This window comes from Balaenoptera borealis (genome assembly GCF_965194805.1).
Source record: "Balaenoptera borealis genome assembly, chromosome: 17".
NCBI classification, from domain to species: Eukaryota; Metazoa; Chordata; class Mammalia; order Artiodactyla; family Balaenopteridae; genus Balaenoptera; species Balaenoptera borealis.
In genome coordinates, this window is record NC_138876.1 from 69329227 (window position 1) to 69354200 (window position 24974).

General features: G+C 41.3%; 1 protein-coding gene across 1 annotated transcript in view; it reads right to left on the reverse strand.

Annotated features, from left to right (window-relative positions):
- Positions 1–24974, reverse strand: part of LOC309614729 (uncharacterized protein C8orf34 homolog) — a 393717-nt gene that overhangs the window by 43657 nt on the left and 325086 nt on the right. The window contains 2 exon segments of the mRNA XM_082363485.1: positions 10422–10535; positions 22169–22228. Coding sequence (XP_082219611.1) covers positions 10423–10535; positions 22169–22228 — 173 coding nt within the window. The 3' untranslated portion in view covers position 10422.

Genomic DNA, 24974 nt, shown 5'->3' on the forward strand with positions numbered 1-24974 from the left:
TAGTGTCATTTATAAAATGCAGATAATCTTTACCTTACGTGGTTGAAAGAGGTTGAGAGATAATGTCCATTAAAAGCGTGGAACATTGCCTAGCCTAGGAGGTCAGTGATACAGAACTGATAGTGAGAGATGGGTTGGGGAATTCTTTCTCCTACTCGGAGCTACCTCAGATGGTAGTGAGAAAGGCTGCCGGCTCGTGGCTAATAGGACTGAAATATTAGGTCAGAGCTTAATACGTTTATCTTATATAATACAGACAAATGCCTCGCCGGGCATGGTTTGGCCTGAATTGGGAGCACATAGCACACTTGTGACCATAGAATTACTTCCTCATCTAAGAGTTAGGGAGCACGTGTGAAATCAGTCCCAATTTAACTTCAAATGGTCAACTCTCACTGCCCCAGATTGGAAACCTCTTCTTAGTTTTTTCAATAGTCATGCAAAGAGAGAAAGAGAGACACACGTCTTGATTTTCCTTTAATTTTCCTGCAGCTACAAGCGTTAACCCAGAAAGCACAGAAGGTGTAAGGGATCTCACAGACAATTCCGTAGGTAGGTGGCACGGAGTCATCAGTTTCCCCTTCTCCCAATTTGCCCGTCAAGAGGGCCAAGGGCATCGGCGTGTCCATGCAGCGCTCTCCAGACAAAGCCGGAGAGGCGAGCTGAAGGTAGCTCACGGCACCTGGCGAGAGCCATTCATGCATCTCTTCCCAACTGTGCGGTCAGTGATGACACACTGGTGCTTGGAACGAGCCACAGTGAGAGGACGCTACGTGACAGGCATATACTATAAATCAAAGCCTTTTATTAGGGGAGATCAGGCTGACTACTATTAACCTCCACACCACTGACTATGACCTTCAGCAGCCTAAGGGTCTTTAACAAATGAAGAATCTCAAATGCAGACTGGTTATGACTGAACTTTAATGTCTGTTGGAGGGGAAAGTATTAGTATAATATTTCACACCCTGTAAAGCTAGATCTTGCGGATTATTGGAAGTGTATTTACTTAATGGCTCTGAAAAAAGAAAGGTTAACCCTCAAAATCAATGTCGCTGACAGATGAGTGAAATAATAAACACAAACCTCGCAAAGGCTCACAGCGAGGAGGCCCACACGTCACTCTAAACCTTGTTGGTCTGGCTAGCAGGCTGGAAATCTCACAGACTCGGGCTGGCAGTGGATATTTCCACTGTTTCTGGGGTTTGGCTCAGTCAGGGACGCCACAAGCTCGGTTCACTTTCTTCTGTGGTGTTGCCTGACTTCCGATTCCATAAGAGCCTTGCAGGCAAAGGATCAGGGAAACAAAACAAAGAGCCTGAAAAGGAAAACAGGAAGGGAATTTGACGAATGACCCTCAGCGAGGATCTGGTTTGATTTTCATGGCAAGTGTTGTCGTGTAGTTCAGACCAACTTAAGCTCCCCTGTTCCTTTTCATCCCCTCACACTCCACTCCACGAGATTCCATTGCAGAGATGCAGAGCCGATGCCATAAATGTGTTGTTTGGCTTCTGCCAGCTCATATGAGGAACGCTGGCAGGCAACAGTGAACCTGCTTTTGGAACCAATCAACTTGGCAGATGAAGACCTTCAACTTGTAGTGAAAGCAAATTTGGTGTCTTTCCCATGCATCTGTGATCAGAACATACAAGGCTTTTTTTTTTTTTTTTTTCTCCCTAAAGATGATCTGTTCTATTGAAATGCAATTTCAGAAAAGAATCGAGGGGCAATCCTAAGAGCTCATTCTGCCTTTGCCAAAGACGCTCAACCAGAGCAGGGTACAGATGACAGAGTGGAATGGCAGGTATCCGCTCCGGAAGTCATTCTCTCTCTCTCCCAATTAAAGGTCCTTTTTAATGCAGCACTTACGTCTACATGGAAACAAAAACTCTTAAGTATTTTACCACGATTTTCAAGGGAAAACACTGAGATGTGATTGGTTAGAGGCAGGCAGGACTGTCAGGGAGTGAGGTACCAAGCTGGGAGGTGTGCCAGCACTAGCCATCATCTCTTTCTCTAGACTGATCAAAGCTCAAAGCTGCCTGCCTCTGGCTCCACACGGGAAACCCTTTGCTTTCATTGCGCGGCAAAGAGTTTGGCCTGCTGGCTTCCGGGGAGGTACCAACCACACCTTCCATCCACAGCCTGCTTTTGAATACCTGTACAACCTCGGCCTGCCTGGAATGGTACACATATCTGAAGTCTGTGCAAAAGTCTCAACTAAAGAACCGAAGAGAATTAGAAAATCTCTCTCTAAAGACCAGAGAACCATTGTGAATATTTACTTTGAATCCCATACTACTCAGCCTCATCCAACAAAGGGAAAAGTGGGAGAGGAGGCTCTTCCCAGGGGGGACAGGAAAACCGGGGTCACACCGTGGTCTGCCACACTTCCAGTCACTTACTCTTTGTAGCCAAGCCGATGCCCTTCCGTGTGCTCATGAAGAGGGGACAATATAATCGTCACATCCTTGGCTTCTCACATCAGACATTCGGGGTTCAAATCCTGGCTCCACCACTTCTTGGCTTGAGAGATTACTTAGAGCATTAAGTCTCAAATCCCTCATCCATCAAGTGAGGAAGATATTAACTGATTGATTTGCTCTGAGGAAATAAGTGGGTCAGTAGATGTAAGACACTCGATACAAAGTTTGTCTCACAGTAAGTACTAAATATGGGTAGCTCTTCTTATTACGGAACACATCAAAAAAAAAAAATTAAGCCTCTCCAACATATGTTAGAAAGCAAAATGCCTTCAGGCTACAGTATTTACAGTCACCAGAAGCCCAGAGTTCAGGGTGCCAGGCTGGACTTATCTGTTCATGACCACTGGAGCAGTTTTCTGAACATCACAACCTGCTTCTCTTCTTGGTGTGGCATTTGAGGCCTCACCCCATCGACAAACAGCTTTATACCTTGTAGTTACGGCTCTTTGGTTTAATGCTGTTGATTTTGAACTAACAACCAGAGTATTAATATCATTATTAAAGGCTTCCCTGGTGGTGCAGCAGTTGAGAATCTGCTTGCCAATGCAGGGGACACAGGTTCAAGCCCTGGTCCGGGAAGATCCCACATGCTGCGGAGCAACTAGGCCCGTGAGCCACAACTACTGAGCCTGTGCTCTAAAGCCCACGAGCCACAACTGCTGAGCCTGCAAGCCACAACTACTGAGCCTGCGCGTCCGGAGCCTGTGCTCTGCAACAAGAGAGGCCGCGATAGTGAGAGGCCCACGTACCATGATGAAGAGTGGCCCCCGCTTGCCGCAACTAGAGAAAGCCCTTGCACAGAAACGAAGACCCAACACAGCCAAAAATAAATAAATAAATTAATTAATTAAAAAAAATTATTATTAATATTCTTTTGTTTGCTCTTGTCATCCGTCCTTCCAATATAAGCAGTTAGGGGATGGCCTGGAGCCTTGCTGCTGGATTTCAAGGTGGGACGATGAAGTGACTTCCTTTCCAGGGAGGTGAAACTCTTTCTTGATTGTTTCCCCAAGGGAGAGCCAAGCTTAGGAAAATACGCAAGGCTCTTTTTCCTGTACATTTATTTATTTTTTAGGGGGTCTACTACGTGCAAACACAGGGCTACCCCCGGGGACACAATCATGAGTTAGAATCACCCTTAGAGAAGCTTCTTGGAGCCAAATTGTTGCCGAACCCATGTTCATGTGCCGGATGCACAGTGAGGCCAAACAAAGCGAAACGTCGGCGTTTGGAGCAGAGGAAGGTTTATCGCAGGGCCATGTAGGGAGGACAGGCAGCTCATGCTCCAAAGACCCAAGCTCCCCAACGGGTGCAGGAAATAGTTTTTCCTTTTTTTCTTTTTTCTTTTCTTTTTTTTTTGAGCATGCCATGTAACCTGTGGGATCTTAATTCCCCGACCGGGGATTGAACCCAGACCCTTGGCAATGAAAGAGTGGAGTCTTAACCACTGGACCGCCAGGGAATTCCCAGGAAAGAGTTTTTATAGGCAAAATATGGGGGGAGGGCTTCAGGGTGTGTCGCCTTCCTCTGATTGTTTGGTAGTGAGGTGACAGGGTGGTGTTCCAGGAGTCTCAATCATCAGCCTCTGCTTCCAGCCTGTCTGGGGTCCACGGGTTAATGCCCAGCCTGAGGTTACCATCCTCCCCCTGGGTGGGGGCCTGAGTTCCTGTAGGAGAACTCTGAGATGTGTATCAGATCCCCCAGGAGGAGCCAGGCCCGGGCCCCGTCTCTGCACTCCTCTTTCTTCCTGCCTTCCCTCACTCCCCTAGTTAGTAACTGTTTGAATCTGCCCTTTGGAACTCAGGGAAGGTCTAGGAGGCAGAAACCTTTTTCCTACAAACAAGAAATGGAGGACACAGCGGGGCTTCTGTACTTGCGAAAGCCCCACAGAGTCTTGCTTGGTTTCAATCCCCCCTTTTTGATACTCCTCAATTTTGAGGGGCACAGGTGTTGGACAAGAAAGGGAGTAACGTTTTGGATAGAGATGTTAATCACAAACTTGGTAGAGGAGGATTTGGTTTTAGGGGAATTCGGTTTCAAGGTGGCTGAGAGTGTCTGCTCGTGGCTGTGCGTGATTCAAGGTGAGGGGGATGTGCTGGAAATGTAACCCCCATGACAGCAGCGTGGCGTATTCTCAGGTTATTTTTCAGAATCGCCACCATCAATCTTTCCATGACTAAACTTCACGAAGTGGTAACAAAGCTTGGAAGGCTTACACCCCCATCCTGGTGGAGCCTCGTCTCAAGGCTCATAGACCTGCCCTGGAACCTCCTGCGTCATCCCAGATGAGTTAACTCACATTTCCCTGTGGCTCAGTTGTCTTATCTATAGAATGGGGCCAATCACAGTGCAACAGCTTAGGGCTGCTCTGAAGATTAGATGAGATAAAGCATAGAATGACAAACCCTCAACACATCTTCCTAACAAAAATAGTAATTTAACAAGAGATCATCTTAAAATGTGTAACTACAAATCTGTTTCACGAAGAAAATTACAGGTATGGTTAACTTTTGCTTGAAAAGCAAACGGAGTCTTCCAGTCTCTTTAATAAGCTACATCACTGCTAACGGCGCTTCTGGTAGTGGTGCTTTTCCAGCCTGGGCGAATCATCAGAGGAGATTCACAAACACTCATGCCTGGACTTCACCCCTATATATTCTGGTTAATAGCTTTGGGATTGGATCCCAACCCTAAGTGTTTTAAAAAAATCTTTCCAAGTGATTAGCTAGTACAGTTAATTTTGAGACTGACTTGGGTCAGAAGAGTAATTACAACTTGACCCTTATTGAGTTAAACTGGACATCCAGGCTGCAATCTTAGGTTGTTTCTGTAGTTTAGCTGTTACAGATGACAATGGGGATTCACAGACAAATAGGTTATTTTGAAAAATGTGGCACTGAAACTGAATTCTAATTTTCTGATATATGTTAAAATGCTCATGTCCAATTGTTAGACCCTCAGAGGTCTGAAGATCCAGAAACCTGACAACTACATTTCTACAGTCATTTCTTAAGAAGATGAATAATAGTAATACCATTACTATCAAAAATGGTAATAGCTACTATTTGTTTAGCACTTTCTTTAATATAGACTGAAATTTTACGTGCCCCCAAAATTCATATGTCAAACAAAGCCTTACCTTCCAATGTGACAGTATTTGGACGTGGGGACTTTGGTAGGTTATTAGATTTTGATGTGGTCATGAGGGTGGGGTCCCCATGATGGACTTAGTGTTGTTGTAAGAAGACAAAGAGAGGAAAGAACTCTCTCTCTCTCTCTTTCACAGGACATAGTGAAAAGGTGGTGGTCTACAAGCCAGGAAGAGCCCTCACCAGAATCAGACTATGCTGGCACACTGATCTTGGATTTCCAGCCTCTAGAACTGTGAGAAGATAAATTTCTGTTGTTTAAGCCACTCAGTCTATGGTATTTTGTATGGCAGCCCTAACTGACTAAGACAGTACCTCTCACTAAATTAGGATATTATATAGCAATTAATAAGACACACTGGGACTGATCCTCTGTCCCACACTGATGCCATAAGCAGAGGTGTGTGGTCTTAAACTTCTCTAAGCCTCACTGAACTGTGGGGAGGATTAAATGAGATGAGGCACACAAGGCACAGCAGAGCTCCCTGCTTAGCATTGTAGCTACAGCAGCAGCAGAAACAACATTATTATTGCGCTGACACTCAGAGAGGTTAGTTCCATCAGCTAAATCTACACGGCTTCAGAGAGCGCAGTACATGTTCAAACATGCATTTCTGAACAACAAACCATATGACCTTACTACCGTAATACACTATCCTTGCCTTTTCCCTTCAACAGGTATCTGTTTTGGCATAATAATATTCCTTCTATGATAGTATGAAGGCTATGTTTAAATCTGGCTATCATTGGCAAAGATCCCCTACGTAAACTTAATTTTCCGATGACTATTATATCTGTCAGTATCAAAAGCGTTTTTCAAAGCATACAATTCTGTCTTTCAAATACAACAAACCAACGTAAGGGGTTAAAAACATATCAGTAATACATATGGAATTATGAGATCAGTTCCATAAAACTTGGTGTTTTATGGCTTGGATCTACCTATGGAAATGTAATATCCTCTTTACATGAAAAACCTCATAGCCTTGGGATGCCAACTCCCTTATTTTCCATGTGAAATTTGATCCTATCTTGACATTCTAAAGTCATTTAAACCCAAAATCACAGAAAGGTTTATGAGATATAATCCTAAATGAAATGACATGATTGTCTTGCAAATATGGATATATACAAGTGCTAATTCTTTGCGATCATTAAAAAATGTATTAGAATAAGTCAAGGTAAGCTTATTCTAGATGGATATTTCAATCTAGATTATGAATGCATCTAGTTACAATTAACTTTTCTCAAAGTACAGCTAACTGGTATAGTTTCTTTAAAAGGATCATAATCAGTTATACTTGCTCTAAGCTCAGGAATGCCTACAAAGCCTAAGTTAGTATGACCTAGAACTGCATATTTTGAAGCCATCAGCTTCTGCAAGGAGAGAATTTGATCTAGCATTATTCAAAATAAGGCATACTATGCTGTAGTAACAAATAAATCCCTAACTGCCCTGGCTGGATAAAGATTTATTTTTCACTCATATTACCTGTTAATACAGGTCAGCAGGAACTCTGCACATCGTCATGAACCCAAACACCTTTAGTCTCTGCTGTTTCAATTTATAACATCCAGACTCACTGAAGCAGAAAAAAAGAGAGAAAGAGAGTGTGTGTGGCTAACTCACACCTCTACTAAATGCCTTGGGCTGGAAATGCTGCATTCACTTTCACTGCTGGTCCATTGGTCAGAATTAGGCACACTATCCTGCCTAACTGCAGGGGCTGGGAAATCTTTCCACATGCCCAGGGAGGAAAGGAGAGAGCTAGATTGGGTAAGCAATACTAACCTCTATCACAGACCCAAAGAAAGATATTTCACAGCAAGTTCAAACAGTAAGTGTACAGAAGATGCTAAAACCTGGCTCATAATGTACTTCAGATACATACATGTTTGTTTTCCACAATGAACCACGCAGCTCCTTTTAAGCCACTGATAATACAATCCTGATTGTGCTCTAAGGATTTTTTCCTGTACATGCTCATGCTCTTTACCTAAAAAGTTTTGCAAAATAGGGTAATAAAATTTCCACCAGCACAGTAGTTCCTCTTTCACTCGGGAGCCAGGTGGTAAACCTTAGGCCAGGCATTCAGTCAAATGCCTGTGGTTTGTAAAGGGCGCTGAGGCACAGCTGTAATGCTCTGTGCTGGAAACTGCAGGTCCACCAGGGCAGCTGCAAGCTCTTTCAGAGCCTCCATTTTAAGCCATCGCGTGGCCATTTCCCCCAAGAAGCAATATACAATGCAAAGACATTCACAGCCCTTGCCATGGCGAGGCAGTTTTGGAGAGAAAATTGCTGTGTATCGGCTGGATTTTTCAGATACTGGGGCATATTACTATTGTCATTTTGCACGGAGCACTCGGGGATCTTCAGACACATTTTAAATGATGAAAATAGTGAGAAGAGTTGTCAAATCATAGCTTCTGCCCATACCCAAATCCACTTAGGCTGGCTTTGTGGAAATCGGTTCTACAAACATCAAAGACCCAAAAGAGACAAGAAGCCATCATAGACATTTTTAAAAAACAGACAAAAAAATAGTGGTAAGAGAGCCAAAAGCAAGTTGAAAAACCAACAAATATTTATAGACTAGGCAAACCATGATTTATAGCAAAGGAGCAACTCTGTCCCTAGGACCGAGGAAAATGACTGAGGCTCTCCTCCACTGCCCCGCCCCCAAGGAATGCCTTATAAGACCCTGGGTTCAGCAGCTTCAGGAGATGGTTATTTTCCTTATAACCAATTTAAAACTTACGTTTAATTACTTTGAAGAAAAAAAGGAAGATCAAAATGTTGCAGCAGGATTCATTCTTAAGTCTTTTCCGAAGACCTTAGCTGTTAACCAAAGAAGGGATTTGCAAGGTAGATGTCTCCACACCCTAACTAAAAACACCTCAAATTGGTAATGCCTTAGTTTTTCTTCCTAAATAAGGGATACTAGTTTCTTACACACCACCCCCCATACAGCTGCTTTTTATTCCAGCTACCCGCAGGAAGTTTCTACAGTCTTAAACTAGACCACTAAAGGTTGTTCCACAAATGAGCCCATGCTTGTCTGTCCCCTGAAATCCAGCTGTGCTTACAGGAACTGGGGGCATTAAAGTGCATTGCTTTTGACCTTCTGCTTCCTAGAAGCAGTGTGTGGGCCACCCACTCTGTCCAGCGTACATAAAATCTTTACTCTTGAAATCACTTTCTCAGTCCCTTCAGTGCGGGTGTGTATGTTCCTGAGGCATCTGCCCTGTTCTCGCCGCACACACTCTCACTGGGTGATGCCATCTACTGCCCTGATCTCTGATACCTCTGCTTGATTATCTTTATGTTGATGACACTCAAAGTCTTGGCTACGTCCCCAGTCCGGAGCTCGACACGTCCCCAACGGAACTCAACATCTTCCCCTCATTCTAAACATATTTCTAGAAGCCCTTTTTGTGTGGGGTTTTCAAGCCTACCTCCGCCAATAACTCTGGAGTTTGTTAAGAAACACAAAAGGGACAAAATGAGTAATGGGAGCCAGGATGAGTGCCAAGAGATTCAGATTTCATGTGTGACATTTGAAAGAGGAGATAGGAAAGCAACCTGGGGAAATTTCCTGTGCTGGGCTCCAGCTGTTTACTGGCCCTTGGCCTCTGAAAATGGTTATTGGAGCTGACAAAGAAGAGAGGGCAGAAAAACAAAAAAAAGAGAGGGCAGAGACTGTGGTGTGTGTGTGTGTGCGCGCGTGAGAGAGAGACCTGCCCGGTTGACATTGATGAAGAGTCTCTCCTTCTAAAAGTGAGCATATATCTAGCCTGGCTCCCCTGAGACCTCTTCTTTATTTTTTAAAATTTTTTAAAATTGAAGAATAGTTGATTTACAATGTTGTGTTAATGACTGCTGTACGGCAAAATGATTCAGTTATACATATACATAGATTCTTTTTTTATATTCTTTCCCATTATGGTTTATCGTAAGATATTGTATATAGTTCCCTGTGCTAGACAGTAGGAGCTTGTTGTTTATCCATTCCATATATAAAAGCTTACATCTGCTCACCCCAGCCTCCCACTCCATCCTTCCCCCAAATCCCTCCCCCTTGGCAACCACCAGTCTGTTCTCCATGTCGGTGATTGTTTCTGTTTCATAGATAGGTTCATTTGTGTCATATTTTAGATTCCACACATAAGTGATATCATATGGTGCTTGTCTTTCTCTCTCTGACTTACTTCACTTAGTATGATAATCTCTAGTTGCATCCATGTTGCTGCAAATGGCATTATTTTGTTCTTTTTTATTGAGCACTCTTCTTGACCAGGCCTCAACCTTGGCCGATAAAAACTGCCGACTCTCGGTACAAATGATTTTATCCACCTCCTCCCACCCCCACATTAAAAGACTTGAACAAACACAAACATAGTTTCTAAGTCAAGGCAGCATCCATAGAATGACCTCCTAAATTCCTATCTGGGAAAGCACAAGGCTGTCAAAAGAATCTACTGTTTGTTCCAGCTGACACTTGAAGATAGAGCCCCTGTTGTCCAGTCTCTGAGGGAGGATAGAAGTCAAACTTCCATAAGTGCCAGTTAGCAAACCCAGAGGAGTTTCACATGGATCAACCCCCCTTCCTGCTTTTTACAGATTTCCATTCCCTTGACCTGGCTCAAGTAGTGGCAACCCCTCATACCTACTCCCTCACTCCATTTAAAACACCCAGTCACCTCTGTACAAATCGAAGCTGAGTTCAGTTCATGCTGAACTCTCTTCTTTATTGCAATAGTTTATCACTGATTAAAATCTGTCCACCTTAACTCGTGTCCAGTGGTAGCATTTTCAGCAATACACACTCTGACGTCCTGGTGGATCTGATTCCCGAGGTCGATGTGGCAGTTAGTAGGGTGACTGTCTCCAGGAAATGGTCTGTGGACAAGAGGAGGACAAAAACTGACCAAGTGATGGTTGGATGTGATGGAGGAAAGTACGGCTCAGATGAAGGCATTGGGGTGACATGTTTTAAAGAAAGACTATTCCCAACAGGGAGAACATTTGGATTCTCAGAACTTTTTTGAAGATATTCTTCATGGTAAGGATGTTTAAATAGAGGCGTGTTCGGGTCTCATAAACTTATTCTCATGGCTTTTCTCTTTTCTGCTTAAAAATATACTGTTTTCTAAGCCTTTAACTTGTTTCTACCCATAAAAACAATAACTTTGATGAAAATTAGTCTCATGAGTTCCCATGCACACAAAAATGTTAACATAAGAAAATTTATTATATTACTTGATTTAGGACTATGACTTCATTCATACAATCAGAATTTCTTTGTTTATTCTTTAGCCATGTTCTGGCCTTTAATGTTTGTTTCTTTGACAGTTACACACGCAGTTTTATAATTTAACCATATGCCTTAAAGGTCCAGAAAGTAAACTTAGATTAAGACAAATAAGATAAAACAGACAGTAAGATACTCAATACATTTACTTAGTTCCATTCATTTAGCATCAATGCATAACACATTCCAAAAGCGAGCATATATCAAATTTAAAATGGATAACCTTAATTGGGTTCAATAATCGGATAAATGGTCAAACAGTTTTCATTGCATATGCTTTGGGCCATGCATTTCATTCCTTAAGGATCTGCTTTAGTGAATTAACATATCAATTATTTATTTTGATAAGAATAGGGAAGATAATCGAGGAAGGAGCAGTGGTGGAGAACACGCCTCTTGCTGCTGCACAAAACCACATATGGCAGGTGACGACACCAATAGCTAACTCCTGGAGAGACCTAAATGGCTTGTCTTGGCACGTGTGGGTAAGTACAATGTTTACTAATCTAAAAAATGAGAAAGTATTATAAAAATATAAGAAGTAGAAAACCCTAGACAAGTTAAAATACAGAAAAATTTTAAGCAAAGTTATTTGAATCAGGCAATTTTTAAAGTATCAAATAGTAATCTTAATAACTAGGTATAAAGTAATCTAAGCCCAGGACACTAACCAAGTCAAAAGGCAGTAGGCAGCCTGACCTCCCCAGAATGCTTTGCCAGAGTTAGTGTTCTCTGATTACACACTTAGGCACCCCTGGTTACAAGAGTACTTGTTCATTATTGATATTATAAAAATAACCATTCTCTAAATGATTACACGTAGCAAATAAAATTAGAACTATACATAAGGATTTGAATAATTGCCATTTCTTTAAGGACCACTTGCAACTTCTTCTGCCTGCTTCACAGACCTGTAAGGCAGAAAGAAAACAAACGAAGATGTGCTTAATGATAGATCTATAGCACAGCATATTAAAAGGGAAGACTGGGATTTTAATGCTTTCCTATACTCCATTGGAACTTTTACAGTGACACTGACCTTAGAGGACTACCTCTATTTACCATATTTTACTGCCATTATATCAATTTCTGGTATCTGTATAAAAGATTTTTTGCATATATAATGCACAAAAATATCTTGGACTGTTAAAACAGATTGGCTTCTCTCCAAATATGGCCAATGAGAAATACCTGCAAGGTATGTACACAATTACTCTCCTGGAAGGAATTATGAAACTGAATTTAGAAAACTAGAGCAGCATAAGGTGGGTCAGGCTGCATGTGTCCTACTTCGGCACTGGAACTACTTGTCCATACAGCTTGATTGGAAAGAATTTATTTTTTCCTAGAAAAATATGACTAGGATGGCAAGGGGATATGTCCACACTTCAAGAATACGTTATGTGCAGCTTCAAGATGGCGGAAGAGTAAGACACGGAGATCACCTTCCTCCCCACAAATACATCAGAAATACATCTATCTACACGTGGAACTGCTCCTACAGAACACCCACTGAACGCTAGCAGAAGACCTCAGACCTCCCAAAAGGCAAGAAACTCCCCCACGCACCTGGGTAGTGCAAAAGTAAAAAGAAAAAACAGAGACAAAAGAATAGGGACGGGACCCGCAGCAGTGGGAGGGAGCCGTGAAGGAGGAAAGGTGTCCACACACTAGGAAGCCCCTTCGCGGGTGGAGACTGCGGGTGGCAGAGGTGGGGAGCTTCAGAGCCACGGAGGAGAGCGCAGCCACAGGGGTGTGGAGGGCAAAGCGGAGAGATTCCCGCACGGAGGCTCGGCGCCGAGCAGCACTCAGCAGCCCGAGAGGCTTGTCTGCTCCCCCGCCGGGGCGGGCGGGGGCTGGGAGCTGAGGCTCGGGCTGCGGTCGGATCGCAGGGAGAGGACTGGGGTTGGCGGCGTGAACACAGCCTGAAGGGGCTAGTGCACCACAGCTAGCCGGAAGGGAGTCCGGGAAAAGTCTGCAGCTACCAAACAGGCAAGAGACTTCTTCTTGCCTCTTTGTTTCCTGCTGCGCGAGGAGAGGGGATTCAGAGCGCCGCTTAAAGGAGCTCCAGAGACGGGCGCGAGCCGCGGCGATCAGCACAGACCCCAGAGACGGGCGTGAGACGCTAAGGCTTCTGCTGCCGCCACCAAGAAGCCTGTGTGCGAGCACAGGTCACTCTCCACACCGCCCCTCCCGGGAGCCTGTGCAGCCCGCCACTGCCAGCGTCCCGTGATCTGGGGACAACTTCCCCGGGAGAACGCACGGCGCGCCTCGGACTGCTGCAACGTCACACTGGCCTCTGCCACCGCAGGCTTGCCCGGCCTCCTCTGTACCCCTCCCTCCCCCCGCCTGAGTGAGCCAGAGCCGCCGAAGCAGCGGCTACTTTAACCCCGTCCTGTCTGAGCAAGGAACAGACGCCCTCAGGCAACCTACACACAGAGGTGGGTCCAAATCCAAGGCTGAGCCCAGGAGCTGTGCAAACAAAGAAGAGAAAGGGAAATCTCTCCCAGCAGCCTCAGAAGCAGCGGATTAAATCTCCACAATCAACTTGATGTACCTGCATCTGTGGAATACCTGAATAGACAACGAATCATCCCACACTGAGGAGGTGGGCTTTGGGAGCAAAGATATATATATATATATATTTCCCTTTTTCTTTTTTGGTGAGTGTGTATGTATATGCTTCTGTGTGTGATTTTGTCTGTATAGCTTTGCTTTTACCATTTGTCCAAGGGTTCGGTCTGTCCATTTTTTTTTTTCTACTTAAAACATTTTTTTTTCTTAATAATTATTTTTTCTTCTTTATTTTAATAACTTTATTTTGTTTTATTTTATCTTCTTCTTTCTTTCTTTCTTATTTTTCTGCCTTTTATTCTGAGCCGTGTGGAGGACAGGCTCTTGGTGCTCCAGCCAGGTGTCAGGGCTGTGCCACTGAGGTGGGACAGCCAAGTTCAGGACACTGGTCCACAAGAGACCTCCCAGCTCCACGTGATATCAAACAGTGAAAATCTCCAGGAGATCTCCATCTCAACGCCAAGACCCAGCTCCACTCAACGACCAGCAAGCACCAGTGCTGGACACCCTATGCCAAACAACTAGCAAGACAGGAACACAGCCCCATCCATTACCAGAGAGGCTGCCTAAAATCATAATAAGGCCACAGACACCCCAAAACACATCACCAGACGTGGACCTGCCCACCGGAAAGACAAGATCCAGCCTCATACACCAGAACACAGGCACTAGTCCCCTCCACCAGGAAGCCTACACAACCCACTGAACCAACCTTAGCCACTGGGGACAGACACCAAAAACAACGGAAACTACGAACGTGCAGGCTGCAAAAAGGAGACCCCAAACACAGTAAGTTAAGCAACATGAGAAGACAGAGAAACACACAGCAGATGAAGAAGCAAGGCAAAAACCCACCAGACCTAACAAATGAAGAGGAAATAGGCAGTCTACCTGAAAAAGAATTCAGAATAATGATAGTAAAGATGATCCAAAATCTTGGAAATAGAATGAAGAAAATAAAAGGAACATTTAAAAAGGACCTAGAAGAACTAAAGAGCAAACAAACAATGATGAACAACACAATAAATGAAATTAAAAATTCTCTAGAAGGGATCAATAGCAGAATAACTGAGGCAGAAGAACAGATAAGTGACCTGGAAGATAAAATAGTGGAAATAACTACTGCAGAGCAGAATAAAGAGAAAAGAATGAAAAGAATTGAGGACAGTCTCAGAGACCTCTGGGACAACATTAAACGCACCAACATTCGAATTATAGGGGTCCCAGAAGAAGAAGAGGAAAAGAAAGGGACTGAGAAAATATTTGAAGAGATTATAGTTGAAAACTTTCCTAATATGGGAAAGGAAATAGTTAATCAACTCCAGGAAGCACAGAGGGTCCCATACAGGATAAATCCAAGGAAAAACATGCCAAGACACATATTAATCAAACTATCAAAAATTAAATACAAAGAAAAAATATTAAAAGCAGCAAGGGAAAAACAACAAGTAACACATAAGGGAATCCCCATAAGGTTAACAGCTGATCTTTCAGCAGAAACTCTGCAAGCCAGAAGGGAGTGGCAGGACATATTTAAAGTGATGAAAGAGAAAACCCTACAACCAAGATTACTCTACCCAGCAAGGATCTCATTCAGATTTGACAGAGAAATTAAAAGCTTTACAGACAAGCAAAAGCTAATAGAATTCAGCACCACCAAACCAGCTTTACAACAAATGCTAAAGGAACTTCTCTAGGCAGGAAACACAAGAGAAGGAAAAGACCTACAATAATAAACCCAAAACAATTAAGAAAATGGTAATAGGAACATACATATCGATAATTACCTTAAATGTAAATGGATTAAATGCTCCAACCAAAAGACACAGATTGGCTGAATGTATACAAAAACAAGACCCGTATATATGCTGTCTACAAGAGACCCACTTCAGACCTAGGGACACATACAGACTGAAAGGGAGGGGATGGAAAAAGATATTCCATGCAAATGGAAATCAAAAGAAAGCTGGAGTAGCAATTCTCATATCAGACAAAATAGACTTTAAAACAAAGACTATTACAAGAGACAAAGAAGGACACTACATAACGATCAAGGGATCAATCCAAGAAGAAGATATAAGAATTGTAAATATTTATGCACCCAACATAGGAGCACCTCAATACATAAGGCAAATACTAACAGCCATAAAAGGGGAAATCAACAGTAACACAATCATAGTAGGGGACTTTAACACCCCACTTCCACCAATGGACAGATCATCCAAAATGAAAATAAGTAAGGAAACACAAGTTTTAAATGATACATTAAACAAGATGGACTTAATTGATATTTTTAGGACATTCCATCCAAAAACAACAGAATACACTTTCTTCTCAAGTGCTCATAGAACATTCTCCAGGATAGATCATATCTTGGGTCACAAATCTAGCCTTGGTAAATTTAAGAAAATTGAAATCGTATCAAGTAGATTTTCTGACCACAACACTATGAGACTAGATATCAATTACAGGAAAAAATCTGTAGGAAATACAAACACATGGAGGCTGAACAGCACACTACTTAATAACCAAGAGATCCCTGAAGAAATCAAAGAGGAAATCAAAAAATACCTAGAAACAAATGGCAATGAAAACACAACGACCCAAAACCTATGGGATGCAGCAAAAGCAGTTCTAAGAGGGAAGTTTATAGCTATACAAGCCTACCTCAAGAAAAAGAAACATCTCATCTCAAATAAACAACCTAACCTTACACCTAAAGCAATTAGAGAAAGAACCAAAATACCCCAAATTTAGCAGAAGGAAAGAAATCATAAAGATCAGATCAGAAATAAATGAGAAAGAAATGAAGGAAACAATAGCAAAGATCAATAAAACTAAAAGCTGGTTCTTGGAGAAGATAAACAAAATTGATAAACCATTAGCCAGACTTATCAAGAAAAAAAGGGAGAAGACTCAAATCAATAGAATTAGAAATGAAAAAAAAGAAGTAACAACTGACACTGCAGAGATACAAAGGATCATGAGAGATTACTACAAGCAACTCTATGCCAATAAAATGGAAAACCTGGAAGAAATGGACAGATTCTTAGAAATGCACAACCTTCCGAGACTGAACCAGGAAGAAACAGAAAATATGAACAGACCAATCACAAGCACTGAACTTGAAACTGTGATTAAAAATCTTCCAACAAACAAAAGCCCAGGACCAGATGGCTTCACAGGCGAATTCTATCAAACATTTAGAGAAGAGCCAACACCTATCCTTCTCAAACTCTTCCAAAATATAGCAGAGGGAGGAACACTCCCAAACTCATTCTACAAGGACACCATCACTCTGATACCAAAACCAGACAAAGATGTCACAAAGAAAGAAAACTACAGGCCAATATCACTGATGAAAATAGATGCAAAAATCCTCAACAAAATACTAGCAAACAGAATCCAACAGCACATTAAAAGGATCATACACTATGATCAAGTGGGGTTTATCCCAGGAATGCAAGGATTCTTCAATATACGCAAATCAATCAACGTGATACACCATATTAACAAATTGAAGGAGAAAAACCATATGAACATCTCCATAGATGCAAAGAAAGCTTTTGACAAAATTCAACATCCATTTATGATAAATACCCTCCAGAAAGTAGGCATAGAGGGAACTTACTTCAACATAATAAAGGCCATATATGACAAACCCACAGCCAACATCATCCTCAATGGTGAAAAACTGAAACCATTTCCACTAAGATCAGGAACAAGACAAGGTTGCCCACTCTCACCACTATTATTCAACATAGTTTTGGAAGTTTTAGCCACAGCAGTCAGAAGAAAAAGAAATAAAAGGAATACAAATTGGAAAAGAAGAAGTAAGGCTGTCACTGTTTGCAGATGACATGATACTATACATAGAGAATCCTAAAGATGCTACCAGAAAACTACTAGAGCTAATCATTTATTGTTTGTAGATTTTTTGATGATGGCCATTCTGACCGGTGTGAGATGATATCTCATTGTAGTTTTGATCTGCATTTCTCTAATGATTAATGATGTTGAGCACTCTTTCATGTATCTGTTGGCAATCTGTATATCTTCTTTAGAGAAATGTCTATTTAGGTCTTCTGCCCATTTTTGCATTGGGTTGTTTGTTCTTTTGATATTGAGCTGCATGAGTTGCTTGTATGTTTTGGAGATTAATCCTTTGTCAGTTGCTTCATTTGCAAATATTTTCTCCCATTCTGAGGGTTGTCTTTTCATCTTGTTTATGGTTTCCTTTGCTGTGCAAAAGCTTTTAAGTTTCATTAGGTCCCATTTGTTTATTTTTGTTTTTATTTCCATTTCTCTAGGAGGTGGGTCAAAAAGGATTAGCTCTAGTAGTTTTTTTTTTTTTTTTACATTCCCTGGGGGTACGGGGGTGGGGGTAACTGTCATGGTTCTGCCCTTCGTCTCTGGGGGAAGAGACACCCTAGAGACCCTCGAGGGAAGGAGGGGGCATGAAGGGTCATGAGGAGACCACAGCAGGGGCCCTCCCTCCTGTGTATCTGTAAAGCAGAAACTAACACACACACTCCAAGGTATGGTCACCTTATCTTTGATAAAGGAGGCAAGAATATACAGTGGAGAAAATACAGCCTCTTCAATAAGTGGTGCTGGGAAAACTGGACAGCTACAGGTAAAAGAATGAAATTAGAACACTCCCTAACACCATACACAAAAATAAACTCAAAATGGATTAAAGACCTAAATGCAAGGCCAGACGCCATCAAACTCTTCGAGGAAAACATAGGCAGAATACTCTATGACATAAATCACAGCAAGATCCTTTTGACCCACCTCCTAGAGAAATGGAAATAAAAACAAAAATAAACAAATGGGACCTAATGAAACTTAAAAGCTTTTGCACAGCAAAGGAAACCATAAACAAGACCAAAAGACAACCCTCAGAATGGGAGAAAATATTTGCAAATGAAGCAACTGACAAAGGATTAATCTCCAAAACATACAAGCAACTCATGCAGCTCAATATCAAAAAAACAAACAACCCAATCCAAAATGGGCAGAAGATCTAAATAGACATTTCTCTAAAGAAGATATACAGATTGCCAACAAACACATGAAAGGATGCTCAACATCACTAATCATTAGAGAAATGCAGATCAAAACTACAATGAGGTATCATCTCACACCGGTCAGAATGGCCATCATCAAAAAATCTACAAACAGTAAATGCTGGAGAGGGTGTGGAGAAAAGGGAACCCTCCTGCACTGTTGGTGGGAATGTAAATTGATACAGCCACTATGGAGAACAGTATGGAGGTTCCTTAAAAAACTAAAAATAGAGCTACCATACGACCCAGCGATCCCACTACTGGGCATATATCCTGAGAAAACCATAATTCAAAAAGAGTCATGTACCCCAATGCTCATTGCAGCTCTATTTACAATAGCCAGGACATGGAAGCAACCTAAGTGTCCATCAGCAGATGAATGGATAAAAGAAGATGTGGCACATATATACAATGGACTATTACTCAGCCCTAAAAAGGAACGAAACTGAGTTATTTGTAGTGAGGTGGATGGACCCAGAGACTGTCATACAGAGTGAAGTAAGTCAGAAAGAGAAAAACAGATACCGTATACTAACACATATATATGGAATCTAAAAAAAGAAAAAAGAAAAAAATGTTCAGAAGAACCTAGGGGCAAGACGGGAATAAAGATATAGACCTATTAGAGAATGGACTTGAGGATACGGGGCGGGGGAAGGGTAAGCTGGGACAAAGTGAGATAGTGGCATGGACATATATACACTACAAAACGTAAAATAAATAGCTAGTTGGAAGCAGTCGCATAGCACAGGGAGATCAGCTCGGTGCTTTGTGACCACCTAGAGGGGTGGGATAGGGACGGTGGGAGGGAGGGAGATGTGAGAGGGAAGAGATATGGGGACATATGTCTATGTATAACTGATTCACTTTGTTATAAAGCAGAAACTAACACACAACTGTAAAGCAATTATACTCCAATAAAGATGTTAAAAAAAAAAAAGAATACGTTATGTGTTTTTTTTTCTGCTTTGTACCTGAGTTATATTTAATATTTCTGATTCACCCACTAGACCATAAACACATTGAAAGAAGAATATCGATCTCCGAATGACTCCCAGGACCTGAAAGAACCCTTTGTGCATGGTCTTTGCTCAATAAGTAGTTGTTTGATGGAAGAGAGAGAAAGGAGGAAGGGAGGAAGGGAGGAAGGGAGTTGGGTTATGTGTGCACATACTTTTCCCCTTATCTGGAAAGCTCTACTTATCCCAACCAACCCTGCCAACTCCTCTCTCTCGCTTACTCCTTTAGGTCTTAAATATCATTTTCTCAGGGCCCTTTGACCAGTAGTCAAGCTAGGATCCCCCTGCTGCATGCACTTATCTCAACCTAATGCTTATATAATAATAATCATCATTATTGCATGTAAGTAATGTTTAATGTGTGACTTCATCATCTAGTAAGCTTCTGTCACCTGTGACAGTGATGTGTCCTTCTCTGGCATAGTTCCTGATTCACTGGAGGCCTTTATTTAGTATAAACCACATGAATGATTTACTCATTTGGATCTCTTAGTCTGAAGGGCAGTATGCCTGTATGTCATGCAAAGAACATTTGAAGGACTAAGAAAGAGAACCACATGATCTTTGCGCTCCTGCAATGGTAGAGTTATTACGTAGAAGAGGGATACAAGTTTTGCTTGTGATACAAAAATAAACAGAACTAGAAAGAAGGAAGCTATGAAGATTCAGATTTTGGAGCAAAATAGGAGAGTAATTTCTTTTAAAGTAGGTTTTAAACATTTGTATAACATAAGAAATTCATGTGTTTTTTGTTTGTTTGTTTTTGGTCACCATGCTGTACATTACATCCCCAGGACTTATTTATTTTACAACTGGAAGTTTGTACCTTTTGACCACCTTCATCCATTTTGCCCACCTCCTGCCTCTGGAAACCACCAATCTGTTCTCTGTATCTATGAGCTTGGTGTTTTGTTTAGATTCCATGTATAAATGAGATCATATAGTATTTGTTTTTCTCTGTCTGAGTAATTTAACTTAGTATAATGGCCTCAAGTTCTGTCCATATTGTTGCAAATGGCAAGATTTCATTATTTTTTATGGTTAAATAATATTCCATTGTGTGTGTGTGTGTGTGTGTGTGTGTGTGTGTGTGTGTGTGTGTGTGTATATACCACATTTTATTTATTTATTCATCCATTGATGGACACTTAGGTTTTTCTGTATCTTGGCTATTGTAAATAATGCTGCAATGAACATGGGGGTGCAGATAGCTTTTCAAGACATTTTTTTTTAACCATCCAGACAGTATTCTGCAGATGGAAATACAGTTGACCCTTGAACAAGATGGGTTTGAACTGCGCAGGTCCACTTACATGTAGATTTTTTTCCCATAAATGCACACTACAGTATTACACAATCCATGGTTGATTGACTCCACAGATGTGAAACCTCAGATATGGAGGGTTGACTGTGAAGTTATATGAGGATTTTCAACTATGTAGGGAATCGGTGCCCTAACTCCCACATTGTTCAAGAATCATCTGTATATGATTGTGTATGTGTCTATGCATTATATATAACAAAAAAAGAATTGTATCTAGTATACTGTCTTGTGACTCACTTTTTTATGTAACAATATTGTAAAAACTGTTTCCACATCAAAGTATATATCGATATAGATAGATGGATTCAGTTAATATCAGTACAAATCTATGTATATATCGAGTTAATATATATCTCATTCTTTATAAGAGATGCACATTATTCCATTATATAGATTGCTGTAATTTTTAAAAATCAATTCTCTTTTGTTGGCCATTAGGTTGTTTCCATTTTTTACATTTTCCAAGTTTTATTATAAAACATGTGCAATGAGCATAATAATATTCTGATAACTACACAGCATTGAAGAAATTATTTCTTTAGGTGATTTCTTAATACAAAACGATTGGGTCACTGAGCGACTAGAGCAGAGCACAGGAGGTGGTGTACTTGCATTACTCAAGGTGCCCATACAGAAGCTAGTGAACTGTTTGGTGGGGATATTGCAGAGAAGAGACGAGCGTGAGATGGGAAGAGAAGTAGATAGTTCTCAAATTCTTTCTTATTTTGATATTTTATGATTCTACGAGTGCTAAGGGCACACTCGACCGTTTACTTCCCTCTGTAACATGCTTGAGAGAAGATACTGAGAATTGTTCATCTTTATATATCCAGCCCATAGAGTAACCCCATGTCCACGGATGTGAAATTGTTTTGAGATGCTGTATCTCTAAGATATATTTAATGGTGTCATAGAGTCCATGGTCTGCACAAATGGGGGTATATGTTCTCATCTCACATATACCTAAAAGTCATTTTCCTGCCAGGAAGAAGGGGTTTGAAATCCTCCTCCCACTTCCTCAGCACAAGAGACTACAGACTCGATGAGGAGCATGAGATCCACGCAAATCACAAAAACAAAGAGAAAACATCATGCAGAGCAGCTGGAGGAAAATCTTTTTCTCATTATAGGTCACGAGGACTACGTATTTTAAAAAAATCTGAACTTCAAGTAGTTGCAAGTGGTGCCCGTCATTCCCTGACATTGACATTAAGTGCCCTGAGCAGACCTACCAGAGTAGACCAGTGCAGGACAAGAAGAGCACGGTACACAGAGAAGAAGATCAGCAGGACCTGCGCAATGAAAGAAGAAGAGGTTTATATGCTGGACCAGGAAGAAAAAGTCCATTAAACACAGTTCCCTTGCAGTTTGACCAATTCCTAATGAGGATGAACTGAAATTAATATCGAAACTACACTCAGAGTATATAGTGACTGCAATGACACACAAGTTAACTGTTTAATAGCGTGTATGTTCTCATTTCATAATTCAGTCATTTTCAATTTAAACTTTTTCTGATCTTAAATGAACACTAGGGCAAAATGCCCCTCCAGATAGTGTTATGAATCTATACGTGGATTGTAGGAAGATCCCATCTAAATCACAGTCATAAATTTTTATGTCCAGCAGGGGTTTGGCAGGAAAGTCATGCTCTACGGACTGCTACCATAACACAGAATATTCAGGATTGGATATATACATGTCACATATTGTGATCCTATAACATTTGTAATTTAACGTAATTGTCACAAAATTATTATGAGATTTGCATGAGGTAGTGCATATTTACATGTATACCCTATATTTTTAATGCTTGGCGCATAATATTAAACACTAAATGTAATTCCTCTGAATGCATTCCTGAGGCAGAAGAGCAGTGCCTAGTAGGACAAGGGGACATGAGTATTCTAGTTAAAAAGAGCAGGGATATAAAACAGAAGATCAAAGAAAATGAAATATGGGCATCAAGGGAGATAAACCTTCACATTTCTTGAAGAGAAAGGAAATAGATTAAGTCCAAGTTTTCCAAAGCAGATCTTGGAACACTAGTCCTGCAAGCTGTTAATATAGATGATCCACAAACAAATGGTTCCTTGATCAAAGACTTTTCAACAGCAATATACCATCGGCCTTTTGGAGGATCAAAATACACACCAGCATATTAAAGGCTCTTAGAAGTCTTATAATAAAGAGAACTATTTTACCTGATATTTATCAAAGTTATTTGATAATAGATTTTTATATAACTCACTTTTTAAAATTCTACAATGGTAAATACCGCTTCAGCTAGAGTAAAGAGGCATGGCAATGCAATGGCTGTTTCATAAAATTTAGAAGCAAGATATAAAAGCATGGGTTTTGTACTCAGATTGACCTGAGTTCAAATTCTGGCTCAACCCCTTCTCATGCACATGACCTTGAGCAAGTCAGCATCACTCAGCATCCTCCACAGAGGAGAGTTATAAAGGGAAACACCTTTGGAAGTATCATTAAGCATTTGGTATTTGACAGTTTTAGAAAATTCAAATTTAGATGAATAAGAACTACAAAAACATTTGGATTCAAGGTGGTGATTTTATATGTAAAGTAGATGCTGAATAAAGTTGGAGAACTTGGTAAATTTTTAGAAATCTTACACGTAGAGGGGCTTTGAATAAAATAATGATGTATTCACATTTGAATGTCCTTTACCACCCAAAGATATTAGAGGTTCTGGCAAGAGAGAAGTTGAATTAATGCTCTATATTAGTGGTTCCCTTAAATTTTAAGTGTATCAGAATCACCTGGAGGGCTTTTAAAACAGATTGTTACTTCCCTGGTGGCACAGTGGTTAAGAATCCGCCTGCCAATGCAGGGGACACGGGTTCGATCCCTGGTCCGGGAAGATCCCACATGCCGCGGAGCAACTAAGCCCATGTGCCACAACTACTGAGGCTGCTCTCTAGAGCCGGCGAGCCACAACTACTGAGCCCGCATGCCACAACTACTGAAGCCCGCGTGCCTAGAGCCCGTGCTCCGCAACAAGAGAAGCCACCGCGATGAGAAGCCCGCGCACCGCAACAAAGAGTAGCGCCTGCTCGCCATAACTAGAGAAAGCCCGTACGCAGCAAGGAAGACCCAACACAGCAAAAAATAAATAAATTTATGAAAAACAAAAACAAAAACAAAAAGCACAGATTGCTGGAGTCCACTATTAGAGTTTCTGACTGAGTAGATGTCGGATGGGGCCAAGGAAACTGCATTTCTTACAAGTTCCCAAGAGATGAACATCACTGTTCTATGTAGCACGGACCTTAGGCTGAAGGATGAAGCCAGCTGTGGTCTGGCATACTTGAAGAAAAAGGAGTAGTGAAGTGTCTGGGTACCAAAGGAAGACTGAAGTGTGGGTTTAGTGGGAAATAGAGAATCTGAAAGGTAGAAGGTTTGGGTAGATTGTAGATTATAGTACTCTAAGATCTTCGAGTAGGATGCTATTTCACATTTGATAAGAAAAAAATTACACTTCCTTAGAAGAGCACTAGACTTGAGAGGGCCAAGGAATTTTAATGGTAGGACATTGGATAAATAACCCAAATGAAAGTTAAAATTTCCTAATGATAAGAGTGTGGTAGAGAGGAAACCAATGAACCAAATGTCAGCACCCCACACGAAAAAACAGCAGTGACTGATGAGATTATAGTGACAAGGAAAGACAACAGGACAACAGGACAAATGGCATAAGCCTAAAAAGAAGGAGAATTTCAGGTAGAATATTAATGTTATCTCATGGTGCTTGACACATGGCAACTGAAAAGAGCAGCTTTCCCTGGTGAAGGCTAAAAGGGAAGCAATGTCTTCTAGGAACATTTCAAATAAGGCAAAAAAGGCGTGGAGAGTGTCCTTTGAATAGCACTGAAGAATGATCAGTTTGCAAATCAAATTCCTGTTCCACAGGCCACAGTGGAAAGATCTGGGAAATATGTCAACAGTGGTTAAGAATACAAATACATGAGAAGATTTTATTTTGATAGGGGCAGTGGGGCAAGGCAGAGTAGCCAA